The sequence below is a fragment of the Strix aluco genome, chromosome 2, assembly GCF_031877795.1.
Source record: "Strix aluco isolate bStrAlu1 chromosome 2, bStrAlu1.hap1, whole genome shotgun sequence".
Lineage (NCBI taxonomy): Eukaryota > Metazoa > Chordata > Aves > Strigiformes > Strigidae > Strix > Strix aluco.
In genome coordinates, this window is record NC_133932.1 from 45,356,777 (window position 1) to 45,370,006 (window position 13,230).

Here is a 13,230-nt window from a genome sequence, read left to right on the forward strand (position 1 = left end):
GTTCCCATGTTTTCCTGAGATGTTAATTGTACATTACCCCATGATTCTAAAACTAAGGCTTGTGTAGTTGACCATGGTAGTGTAGGAGGTGGTTTTTTTTCCTTAGAAATGTATTTTGTGAATTCCTTTCCTCAGTCCTTATTTAAGTTGGAGGGTTAGTTTCATTCATGATAAAACAGGGATCATGTCTTCCCTTCTGTATCACATTTTTTTGTGATTTTCTTTTAACATAAATTTCTTGGAATTCCTTCAGGTCCCCTTATGTTATGTAAAGATCAGCAGTTGCAGCCAACAGCCATATCAAGAAAATTTTCTATGTTTTGACCTTTATTTAACATGAAGATAGTAGGTTGAAATAATACATAAAACTGCTGTATACTTAAACCCCTAGAGTCTTTCTAGTGATGAAGATTCTAACAAATTCCTTAGATTTTTGTTAGTCCTACTTCTAGAATTTGATTTCTGCTTCTTTTTTTTTTTTTTTTTAATTTCAGTTTTACAGTTATTCCCTCTTTTTCTTTATTCTGTATATTTTTTCTCATTGTCATTTTCATCCCTGCCTGCAATCCCCCAAATCCCTCCATTAGTTATTGGTCTCCCTGAAATAAGCAAGTAAGGAAGAAAGAGATGATAGCTTTCTGATCTACTTGACTAATGTTATAGATAGCTTATATATTGATTAAGATCATACAATTATCGCTAGTTTCATAATGCTCTCAGTGAAACTACTGGTTGGGAAATTAGTACCACACTGATGAAAAGTTGCCTTGTGCTTCACGTTCCATATCTGCAGTCCTTCCTGTGTCCTGTACTCTCTCTTCTTTCCCCCATCTCTTCCCTCATTGTGATTTTTAAGAAGAAAAGCTAAGTGTGAACCAACAAACCAGCATGTAGTTGCTTTGGGCATTTCTTAAAATTAGGTTTTGGGTATTTATAATATAGGGGGAGTAACAAATCAACATGGATACAAACAGCACAGAAGATTCTTCTGAATATTTGCATTTCTCTGTAGGGAAAGGGTTGTGGCTATAGGTCACAACCTAAAGAAAACTTTAAACAAGTTTATTTTCAACAAGAATTTATAATAAAGACTAGGTATTTGTTCTGGCAACCCATTGACTAGCCATGGTTGGTTTTTTATTTTTTTCAAAGCTTCGTACAACTTAACAGACACTTTTCAATGACAATGCATTTATTTGATGCATCTTTGAAGCCTTTGTTTCTGAAGACTTACTGTAACATCTATCCAGTGAGGACATTCAATCTATTTGAGAAAGAAGACTTAATTACCCTGTTGCCAGAAAAATAGCAACCTTCTTCATGTTAAGAGTGATATGTGTGGCAGAAGTGTACGGTGCCTTAAAGTATTTTTAGTTGCTGATTAATAGAAGATACACTTCCAAGACCCTAAAAAATCAACAGTAACTTTTGTTTTAAGGTTTACTTGTAATACTTTTCTAACTATATGTCCTGCTGGGGATGCTGCATCTTTATTTTCTTTCTGAAAGCCTTACCAAAACACACCCCCATATTATTTTTTCAAGCAGAATTTTTGGCTGTCCTAGATGTATTTCAACCTAAACTTTATGAATAGCTTAAATGCTTCAAAAAGGAAGAAAGACAGACACACAGGCAGTTATGAAGGCTAGTTCTATTTTTCCCTTATGATACAAAACAATATAATTATATTCTATTATAAAAATGTCATTCTGCTCATATTCCCAGAGTGATTCAGTAACATTATGGGCACAACTTTTTCATAGTGTTACAGAAGGGCCTATTAATCACTTCAACTTTCTAAAGAATGTTAAAGTGTTCCCTTAGAAGTGCATAGATTGTTTGCTTCCCTTCTGCAAAAATTACTTTTGCAAGATTAGGGAACAAAATAAAGTCTCTCTGATTTAGTCATATGTTTTAATTTTAAATTTGCCCTGTATAGAGCAAGTAATAGACAAATTCAGGAATACCGTGCATGACTTGACTTGCATAATGGAACATGATTTTTCTACCATGATTTAAAACATTTTATCAAAACTATTTCTCATACTAAATGCAAGGCAGGAAATAGAGTTGCTGAGTATTATTAGTTAAACAGATAATTCAAGAGGTTGACAGGGTGAGGTTTTCAGATATTTAAGGTAGTCAAGTGGCAGCACATGTGTTAACTTAGCTTACCTGAAATGGTTTGTGCAGGTTGTGAAAACCAGATAGAAAGCAAGGATTCCCACTGCTGTAGAAAGTTGTTGATGTTTTGGATTTGTTTGCTCCGTGAAAACTAAACAAGACCTCAGCTAAAAATGAAGGGATTGAAAGGAGCGCTTGCCTCAGAAGAGCGGTCAGAGAGAAGGAAAGAGGGAAAGTCATGCCAGAGTAGCTAACAGCACGAAAGTTTGTGCTGTACACATAAATACTTATTGATTGAGGGAAAAATGAGTCTAGCACAGGAAACTGTCCTTAATTCTGTCCTGTTTAAAAAAACCTTTGAAAGGAACTGATACTTTCTGACAAAATACATTTTTCATAAAATTTCCAGTTAGCTCTAATGAGTGTTGCAGTGAGCACCAGAACAGCACTGCTGACAGGAAAGCAAATGTTTTCTGTGCAATATGGATTCCCAGTTCTACATTGCTCTGTGATAAAAGGCGAAGATGTGCAATGTAGGGTCAGCATGGTGTCTGTTCTAGCAAATTAAAATATAGATGCTTCCTCTCAAACCAATCAAAGCATCTGTGAAACTTCACAAATTAGAAATAATGTGGACATATGAATCTACGTGACACTGCACAAAATAATCAGTTTTTTATTATGGTTCTCAATAGTCCTCATACATACAAAAAAACCAAAGTTTATAGGTGCACATAAAACATAGTGACTAAACTATACAAAATTATATTTATCTATTTTTAAAATTCAATGCATTAGTCAAAGCATCGAATCAGAAACTTGACTTTAATTTTAGAAAATCATTTGGAAAATTTTAGGAAATCATCTTTTACCGTTGTCACATTGGGGAATATCCCAAGTATTTCCTTTCATCTGGCATGTACAGAATGTGAATTGTGTTTTAGCCACTTATGGTAATGAGGCCCTGATTCAGTACAATTCCAAGTATGTCCTATTAACATAGCTATGTTTCTTAGATCCTCGCTAGAATAAGCCTGAGACTTCTCTCTCTGTGTAATTCCAATTTTGTTTCTGCCACATGAAAGAGCGCCTACTAAGCACTTAAACTTGATATCTCTGTCTGGGTGTTTGGGTTTTTTGTTTCTTTTTTTTTTTTTAATTTGGCATATTACTTTTCCTATTTTTCTCCTGAATTGCACCTTAGTTACCAAGTCCAGTTTGTATTCCAGCTTCATTACTATTTAGTTCTGGCTTAATTATTTGAATTAATAGTACATGCACAAATTATAAAATATTGGATCTGCAGCAGTTTCTCACAAATGATGTCAATAGTATAATTTTAGGAGGGAATAAAGTATGTACATTCCTTAGCATAAGAAAAATACTTGAAATAAAGTAGGGACCAATATCTCTTATGCAATAGAACCCTGTTAAAAACAGATGTGTGTGAGACAATCCTATTAGTTTAGTTGTAAGATATTTTCCTTCTTTGATTTGTGTCATACCTTTCATATTTATTAATTAGCACAGTATATTTACAGAGGTGGGATATACCATTTTGTAAGACAGTGGCTTTTACAGCTTTCTGGTCCTATTTTAGCAATTTGATTCTTCCTTTTTTTGGTGTTTGAACTAACTAAAGCCATTGTTTCATTTCAGTTTGGGAGACGTTACATTGAAGATCTTTTTAATGATTTTCGAGATGGACGAAGACTTCTGGAGCTCCTGGAATGCCTTACAGGCCAAAAACTTGTACGTGTATATTAACACATTTACTGTATATTGAAGTCTCGATGTTGTGATAATTGTAGTAGGTGGTGTTCATTCCTTTCTGTCATTGATGATGGCCAGTGGAAACTACTTTTTAGGGGTCTGAATATTTTTGACTTTCATTTGAAATTGAGGAAACATTGTGACTGAGAGCTATATTAGACAGTAACCCTTTGGTAAGCATATATTTGAAATGAAAATGTTCTACTTCATTCGATGCAGTTATTAAGGAAGCGTGGCAAAGAAAAACAAGACTAAGACAGGGTTCATTTAGATATTTAGATTTTAGCTGCAATTCAGAAATTATTTATCACTAGATGTTCATGCCAAATACAAAAAATAGAATTTAATGTGTAGAATTAGAATGTTTTGCTAATAAATTTCATACATACAGTCTGTGTATTAGAGTTGTACAAGTCTGAAAAGAGAGAACAACTTGCTTTTATTAACCTGGAAATTCTAAAACAACATGTCACACACACTTTTGAATATCCTCTCTTGTGTTCCTGCTTGGACTTTGTGAGCTTGGGATATTTCTCTGAAACTTTCTCGTGAAAGAGTAGTGAAGCAGACTGTGAGTTTGGGAATCAAAATCCAGAGAGAATATATTTGTAAATAAATATTAAACAAACTGATGTTTATCTGTTTGTTTGTCATAGTAATGTTCCTAAATTGTGCCGTAGAAAAGAAGACTAGTCATAATAAAAACAGTCTGGAATTATTTGATTTTATATACATTTCAATGATTCATTCAGTGAAAAATGTAAAGGTACCAAATGACCTTCCAACTGGGGATCCAGTTTGTTTCACAGTTTATTTCATATCAGGAAGCTGCATATGCACAATGTATGTTAATATTCTCACTGTGGTTGTCATAAACTTATGAAATATAAAACTACAAGTGTAATATAAGATTTGAGTTACATATGGTGTATTCTAGTTTCTGATTTTGGGCAGTCATATTTTTTTTATTTTCTTTGTAGGCGAAAGAAAAGGGCTCCACGAGAGTTCATGCTCTGAACAATGTCAACAAAGCACTGCAGGTTTTGCAGAGAAATAACGTAAGTAATCAGCCAGACAGGGTCAGAAGATCCTATAGATAGCATACTTAATGCTTTGTAAGTGTTGGATCAAACTCTGGTCTATAGCATAGAATTACTGGAGTCAAGGCAGTTTTATCAATGTGACTTGGATATTTTGTCATTCAGCACAGGATGGAATGTATTTCAGAGTTTAAAATCCTCTGCCAGCAAATGTTTGAATAACAGATGCTATCTGAAGACAGGTCAACATGCACAATTTTATGGTAATGCATGGTGTTTAAAATACATTTTAAAAGGTTAATTACAAGAAGTCATCCATAGCTGGTTAGAAGGTGTTACCTATCAAAATATCTACTCACAAGCTCTGACAGTTATGAAGTCTGAAAAACTGAGGCTTTTCTTACAAGAAAACTTTCTGGTAAATTTTCATTGGTGTCTGTTCCCTTTGGTTCATAACATTAAGGAAATGAATCATATCAAAACCACTTTCTATTCTACTTTGTCAAGATTGACTTTTCAAGCCAGTATCCTGTGCATCAATTTTGAGTAAATATTCTCATAATATCTTCCCTATGCAAGCATTCTAATGGACCCATAACTTTAGCAGACATTTTCAGTGGCCAACTAATTATATCATATCTTCTCCTCAAGAATAAATTCAAATAAACTATAACATTCACTTAAACTTAACAGTAAGATGTGATGGAACAGTGATAATGTATTCTGTGCCACATATTATATTGGATTTCTTGATAGCTGCAGCAGGTCACCAAACATGCTTGAGTTCAGCTGCTGAATAATGTTATCGATTTTAGAAATCTAAGGTAATGCTTATCCATCTGAAGATTTGTACATAAATGAAAGTGACCTTATAAGACTGGCATAAAGACCTCCAGCATGATTTTTCTTTTTATAAATGGTATTTCATGTAAATAGCAGCAAAGCTTCTAGTTCTTCAAAATCTGCAATATTTGATGTTGTTGAAAAAATTAGCAATACATTATTTCACAGTATACAAGAAGGTTTCGATTGCATACCTGGAATGTTGTTACAGATTTTCATAGTAAATGATTTTAAAAGTATTTATTTACTACGTATCAGCTAAATCCATTAATGTGCTTTTCATTCAGTTTCCAGAACAGAACAATAGTCCCTTTCAAATATTGAAAGAAAACAGAGTGTATTCCAATTGAAGAATATAGAAGAAAAAACATTCTGTTAGAAAGTGAAGTGGTCATTTGGTGACCATCATGTTCATGTAATGAAAACCTTATAAGCTATACACGATATAAAAATTAGTGTATTGTATATATATACTATATCAAATTAGTATAAAGCAAAAATTAGTATAAATTATATATTATATAATATATAATATTATATTATATATGTTATATATGTAAGTTAATATATATATGTTATATACTATATCAAATTAGCATAAAGCCTCTGAAATAGTTTCCTCCACCTTCAAAATCACCTCAAGATTGATTTCTATGGGAATTCAAGAATGCAAAATCAGTGGTTCTAAAGCTATTTAAAGCCTGTGACTACTCTAGATTTTTCTACTGGTACGTGCCATCCTTGCTCTGAGGTTCTGCAGTCATCTGGGTGGTAACAGATTGAAAAATGGTGCTGCTTCCAGTCAATCCATTTTGCAGATTTATTTTTTTGCTATGGAAAGGTGATAGTGTTGGAATAGAGGGTTGCCCCGATACAGCCTCAGGCAACACTGAGGCAAACTGGGAAGTGTTGCTCTGTTTCAGTAAAACAATGTAGGCTCTGTGTATTCAAGCATCCATTTCCAAAAAGATGGAGGATTTGGCCTGTAGAACATGTAGGTGATACCCTAATAAGCTTTGTACTGGGTCATTTGCTATGTGGATTCCATTTGAAGTTTAGGATAGAAAGTCTAAGTTCCACTTGGGAATATTCCAAGACACTGTTGGTTAGAATGAATTGTCAGTCTCATGTGCTGTTAAGTACAAAATGATGAATTCTTAAAGAAAGGAGTTCTTAGGGAGTTTTAGAATTGTTGACAAAATACCTACTTTATATGTGATTAGTAAAAATGACCTATACATAGGTGCATTGAAATAAAAATAAAAAAAAAAAAATAAAAAGAGGCTTGTTTTGAGTGTGCAAAACCTTTAGTCATTCTACAGATGTAACTTCAAATAGCTTCAGAAGTGCAGTAGAGATATGCAGACTGTAGTTTGTGGAGGAATGGGGTACTTTGCCATATAAGTATCAGTTCTGACAATGAAAAACTGCGTCTATGAAACAGTGAGGATGCAAATTTTAGTCATAGTTTCCATCCAAAAGTGCAGGTCTTAGCTTGTATTGGCTTGCACTCACATCCCTGAATTTGGCTTTCTTATTTAGATAGCACAAAAAGCGGGTGAGGTTGAAGGATCATTTCGCATGTGGAGGAAAGATTATTCCAGGGTGGTAAATGCCGATGCATTGTGAAGTTGTAAATGCATAATATAATTATGGAAAACAACATTACTGAGCAAAATAATGGGGAAAAGACTTGCTTAGATCACAGTTGTTAGTTTCTCTGTATTTCAGAAGACATCCTGCCTTGCCTTACACATTGTGGAATTTAAGGCAAAATAAGTTCTATCTTAATCTAAATATGTAGAACAATATCTTGGGTTTGTAGGTTCTTACAGTGTCTAGATGTGTGTGTAGCTTTTAGCAAAGTATATTATATATGGTAGTATGGAGCATAATACAGGAATTTTTCTGTGTCACCCATCAGTTTTGAGATTTGTAATTGTAGAGGCTTAATATAAGATTTTTGAGTTATTATTAACTATTACTTTTAATTGTATGTTTTCACAACATGTTATAACTGGAATAATTGGAACTCTAGATCACTGCTTGCTTTTTGCCAGCACAATAATTGTGCCATTTATAAAACATGAGTTGGATGTTTACTAAACAACAGAAATCAAATGAGAGATTTACCCTTGCCCACCCCTCCTTCTTCCTCACCACAGAGAAAGTTTAACACCAAATTTATGAAAATAACACCAACCTCTTACACTTGCTATTAATCTTCTACAAATATTTTTTGGCTTCTTTAATAGGTTGATTTGGTAAATATTGGGAGCTCAGACATCGTGGATGGAAATCATAAACTGACCCTTGGTTTGATCTGGAATATAATCCTCCACTGGCAGGTGAGTGGTACTGCTTCTTACTTTCCATGAAGTACCATTATTCCACTGATGATTTTTTCCATTATTATCCAGCCACAACCTACAAAGTAAACATAGACTTGCAAACAATGTCCTAAATCACTAAGTTTTATGACAGCCTGTTTACATGTTATCTAGGATATTAAGAATTTTAAGAAGATAAAGTAGGTTTTAGACCATTAGCAGTAGCTCTTTTGACTCTAATTTCACAGTCAGATGTTGTATGAGAATATATAATACAGTTATTGTAAGAAAAATGAATAGACAAAGCCAGTGTTGATCTATAGCTTTCATAGTTATTTTTCTTTTTAGTATCTTAGAAAGAGGGACTTTTATATTTAAATGAAATAATCACATTTGTTGCTTTTCACTGCTGACCCATCCTGATAAGAACTAGTTTTAGAACACTAAAAAGCTGCCACTCTGACAATTTATTGAAGCAGATGTGGCTCATTTAGCTTCCTTTCTCTTTAGATAGAAAGGGAAGATTATGATATAGATCTCGTAAAAACCAGCATGGTAGAATGGGACACTTAAGTAAACAAATTCTGAGACAGCAGTAAAATAAAAATTCCAAAAGAACTAGCATCTATATGTCTTGAGTCTGTGTGTTTGTATGAATCTGGGCTAAGAGTCTGTCCATTTGTGTTGACTCTATTCCCCAAGCAATAATCTACAAGTTTTTCGTAGCATTACAAGTAAAGATGGTGGGAAACGAAGCCTTAAAGACTCTATATTAAAACCTGAACATTTCTATAATTGAAGTAGGGAACCTTTTTTTTTTTTTTTTTCCTAATTTTACAGGACATCTTGTAATGAAAGCAACAGAGAAAAGCTGCAAATAGTTAAATCACTTCTTCCTTTGTCTCCCATTCCAATATTCCTAGTTTAATTGCATAATGTTGTTCTAAATTACTAGGAGCAGATGGAATATGAAACCTAGCTGTGCAACTTTTACCAATAATCCTTGAATTACTGTGTTTTAATTTGTATGAATTATGAACTGAGATGACTACTCATGGTCAAATCCATATTTTGATTTGTTCATGTTTTATCCTGAAGCAGAGTGTTAAACCTGTATTAGCTGTGTACTTATTAATTTTTCTTTCAGCTTTTCCCACCATTCCTCTTAGCGCATACTTGCACATACACTGAGTGTGACACACGCGTTCCATGGTATAGTCTGGTGAGGTATTTGGCAGCAGACGTGCTCTTAGAGTACCACTTGCTTGCAGTATGTAGGTGATTCATTTCAAGCTTCATCTTGAGCCTAGTGATAACTGTGAAAGCAGCTGTAATGGAACCCGTGACTTCAGCAGAACTACCCATGTGTGAAAAGTCCAGGGATCATATTTACAAAGCAGTGGTTAAAGCTGTGACACTTTCTCAGCATAGTCATAATGATTCAGTCCATGTTTAGTCTATGCTTTGATTTCTGTGTTTCAGTTTGTTCTATTCATAGATTACTGAAAGGAAGTGACCTGCATGTTCTGGACTTCTCTTTTTATTCAAAATTTTGTAAATAAATTTCTAATCTGGCTAGAATTCAATTTCAGTTTATTTTCTAAAGAGTAACTATAGCATGGTTGGCAAGAAAAAACATTATTATATAATAACCCTGTTTCTGTTGCATAATGATGAATAATTAACAAATAATATAAAGCCAGATTTGTACTCGGGCTTTTCTCTTTTTAAAGAAAACTCAGGAGATATTGGTTTGCTGCTTATTTCCCTCAAAGGACTGGAACATTTCAAAGTGAGTTTGCTTATTTACAGATCCGTGGAGAAAATCTTTGTTCTTTTCCAGATTTTCTTTCAAGTTTTGAAGTGATTTGCATGATCTAGAATATGTTGATGATTGTTCTGCCCTGTTTATATGTTGGTACTGTCTTACATATTGACAGCACTTCTGGTGAAACAAGTTTCTTATGAAAGGGTGCTTCTTCCTGTTGGTACCATTTTGCCTGTCACAGATTCTTCTTGGCACTAAGCAGCTGGAAGCACAACAAGCTGTTGTTAAAGACTAAATTATGGATTCAGGGCAACCAAATGTATCTGCCAGTTGTCTCCAGTTGGGTAAAGCATCTCGTTAGCTATGATAAGTTATCAAGACTATTATAATTATTTGTAGTCTGTGGGAGGCCTAATAAAATAAATAATACTACACAGGATAGTTGATTTAGTGCATTTTACTGTTGCAGTTAGTGTTTGATGGTGCAATCCTGCTTTTGCAAATCCTTTCACTTTCTGATTCCAAGAAATTGCAGTCCTGAGAAGAGTCACTTAGAGGAAGTCTGTCTGCCTGCATGTTAAAAAAAAAAAACAAATGTGAGTTGTGTGGACAGTTAGTTGCAGATGAACAGGCAAGAAACTTTTTCCAGTTTCACATCCTGCAGTCAGGACTACATTAGGACAGAACTGTACTTACATATGACAAGACTGTCTCTTACAAAAATATCAATTGCTTTGTGTAAAATGTAAAAAAAAAAAAAGAGATGGTAGAAGAAAGGTGCATGAAGGGAATAATGAGGCAGTACCAGTCCGAGTGGATATCAACAGTCTCTTTGAGGAGAGGCAGTGGTAGAGCATTGCAGTAGACAAGATTTGACTATTCTTGCCACTCTCATTTTTGTTCAGTAGAAATCTTGTGGCTTTCCATAGCCCCTGTGGTGATTGTGTCCTTTCTTATCTAGCCTGTTTTTTCAGATTATTATTAAAAGTTTCATTGAAATTGAACCATCATTCTGAGTTGAGCACCCGCTGACAAAGCTCTTTATGGTATTTAATCTATCAGAATTTCTATTTCCTTGAAGCTGCTGCCCTCTTTCTCACAGTTCTGTGATCCCAGCCTCACTGCAACATTAACATTTAAGCAAAACCCAAACCAATCCATTAATTTCTGAACTGTTACATTTGACAAAGACTCTTAAGAGTGGAAAAACATTCTATATTGCAGTGTGCATGTTGTGTTGCCCTTCCCCCCCTTCTATTCAAAACTGAATCTTTTCTTATTGCTGTAGCAAAGGTCCATTCCCCAGGAAGAGCAAGTATTTCTATTCTCCAAAAGTCAGTTTCTTACACCTTAAAGCTTTGTTTCCTGTGAGGATATGCTGCATTAAAAAGGAGAGGTAACAAAGAAATAACTATCAGAGGTCAACTTATCATTTGACAGCAAGAGGCAGAGCCTACTAGACACTTTGAAATGGCCGTAGTTTTTGAGCCTGGATGCTAAGGGAGCTTATCCATCCAAAAGATCTTCAGGCTGATGTGAACACATCTGTACATACTACTGTTTCTGAACAGTATATCTTAACCAAGAAGCCTTCAAAAAGCTTCTTTCTAACCTCAATGTCAGCCAGCACTTTTCCGCTCAGATGCTGATCTTGCTTCAGGGCCCAGCCATCCTGCGGGCAGCGTGGTGCTGTGCCTGCAGTGGCATGGCATGGCACGGCACAGCATGGCACAGCACGGTATGGTGCTGCGTAGTGCTGCTGAGGTGCCAGGTGGGTGTCGAGGGATCGCAAAGCCCCTCTGGGCACTCGGGAGGACAAGGTTGTAGAAGTGGAGTTTTCCACCATTTCTCACTGAATAGGAAGTGACCTCAGCTTTCAGGATGAGATCAGACCCTTTTACTTTGTTATTTTAAATGCCAGCATTCTCTAGGAGACAACAAAAAACCATAAATTTAACAGTCTTCACTGCTGCAGAGAAATGCAGGAAAATGAGAGTAAATCTGTATTGATTGACAGCAAGTTAAACTCAACGAGATGAGTTTGAAACTGTTTTGTATTCATTTACTCAAAAGTAGAAATAAATGCTGGTTTTGACTTTGTCTCTTTAAATCAAAAGGAAAACTATCATCTGGATTCTTTTGAATAATTGCCTTCCTGACAGCCCTTTTTTAAATTGTTTTCGCCTAATTTCCTTTGGTCATACTTACTGCTCCTTTCTGGTATGTTAATGTCGACACAAACACTTGATCTTTTCTACATGTTACGAACTTTTATATTTCTAAATCTTGTATTTCTGCATTCATTCATCTATCCTTTTATACAAATGTGTGTTGTATTTTTCATATGTTACAGTTTACTTATTCATATAAATCTGCATTTGTAAATGTAAGTACATGATAAAAATCCAAAATGAACAATGAAATCCTGGCTTGGATAATTCTCCATTACCATAATTTCAATATTTTCTAGTCTTCCATATTTCTTAAGTTTGGTGAAATATATGCTAATCTCAAAAGTTTTCTTCTTTTTAGCACCTGGATTCATGAAAAACAAAAATTTATATTTTGATAGTAGTGAAGAGTTTTTGCCTGGAAATACAGGAGTCAAACCTCTTAACTTCTTGTTGAATTATGAAATCTACTTTGGCAGCTCTCAATAATCATAGAACCATAGAACTGGTTTCATTGGAAAGGACCTTAAAGATCATCTAGTTCCAACACTCTGCCATGGGCAGGAGCACCTTCCACTAGACCAGGTTGCTCAAAGCCCCGTCCAACCTGGCCTTGAACACTTGAACACAACCTGGCCCCCTGGAAGGGAGGGGGCATCCACCACTTCTCTGGGCAACCTGTTCCAGTGTCTCACCACCCTCACAGCAAAGAATTTCTTCCTTACATCTAATCTAAATCTACCTTCTTTCAGTTTAAAACCTTTACCCCTCATCCTATCACTGCACTCCCTGCTAAAGAGTCCCTCCTCATCTTTCCAGTAGGCCCCCTTTAAGTACTGGAAGGCCACTATAAGGTCTCCCTGGAGCCTTCTCTTCTCCAGGCTGAACAACATCAACTCTCTCTGACTGTCTGGATAAAGGAGGTGCTCCAGCCCCCTGATCATCTTCATGGCCTCCTCTGGACCTGCTCGAGCAGGTCCGTGTCCTTATGTTGGGGACCCCAGAGCTGGATACAGGTGGGGTCTCATGAGAGTGGAGTAGAGGGGGAGAATCACCTTGCTTGACCTGCTGGCCACACTTTTCTTGATGCAGCCCAGGATATGGTTGGCTGGCTCATACTCAGTTTTCCATCCACCATACTAAAAATATTAACGAGAAACTCAAAATACCCACTCAGAAAA

General features: G+C 35.4%; 1 protein-coding gene across 8 annotated transcripts in view; it reads left to right on the forward strand.

The window, feature by feature from the left end:
* Nucleotides 1-13,230, forward strand: part of DMD (dystrophin) — a 1,148,563-nt gene that overhangs the window by 227,385 nt on the left and 907,948 nt on the right. For all 8 annotated transcript variants that reach the window (XM_074814589.1, XM_074814586.1, XM_074814591.1 and 5 more), the window contains exons 3-5: nt 3,784-3,876; nt 4,878-4,955; nt 8,036-8,128. In XM_074814589.1, coding sequence (XP_074670690.1) covers nt 3,784-3,876; nt 4,878-4,955; nt 8,036-8,128 — 264 coding nt within the window. The remainder of the gene's footprint in view (nt 1-3,783; nt 3,877-4,877; nt 4,956-8,035; nt 8,129-13,230) is intronic.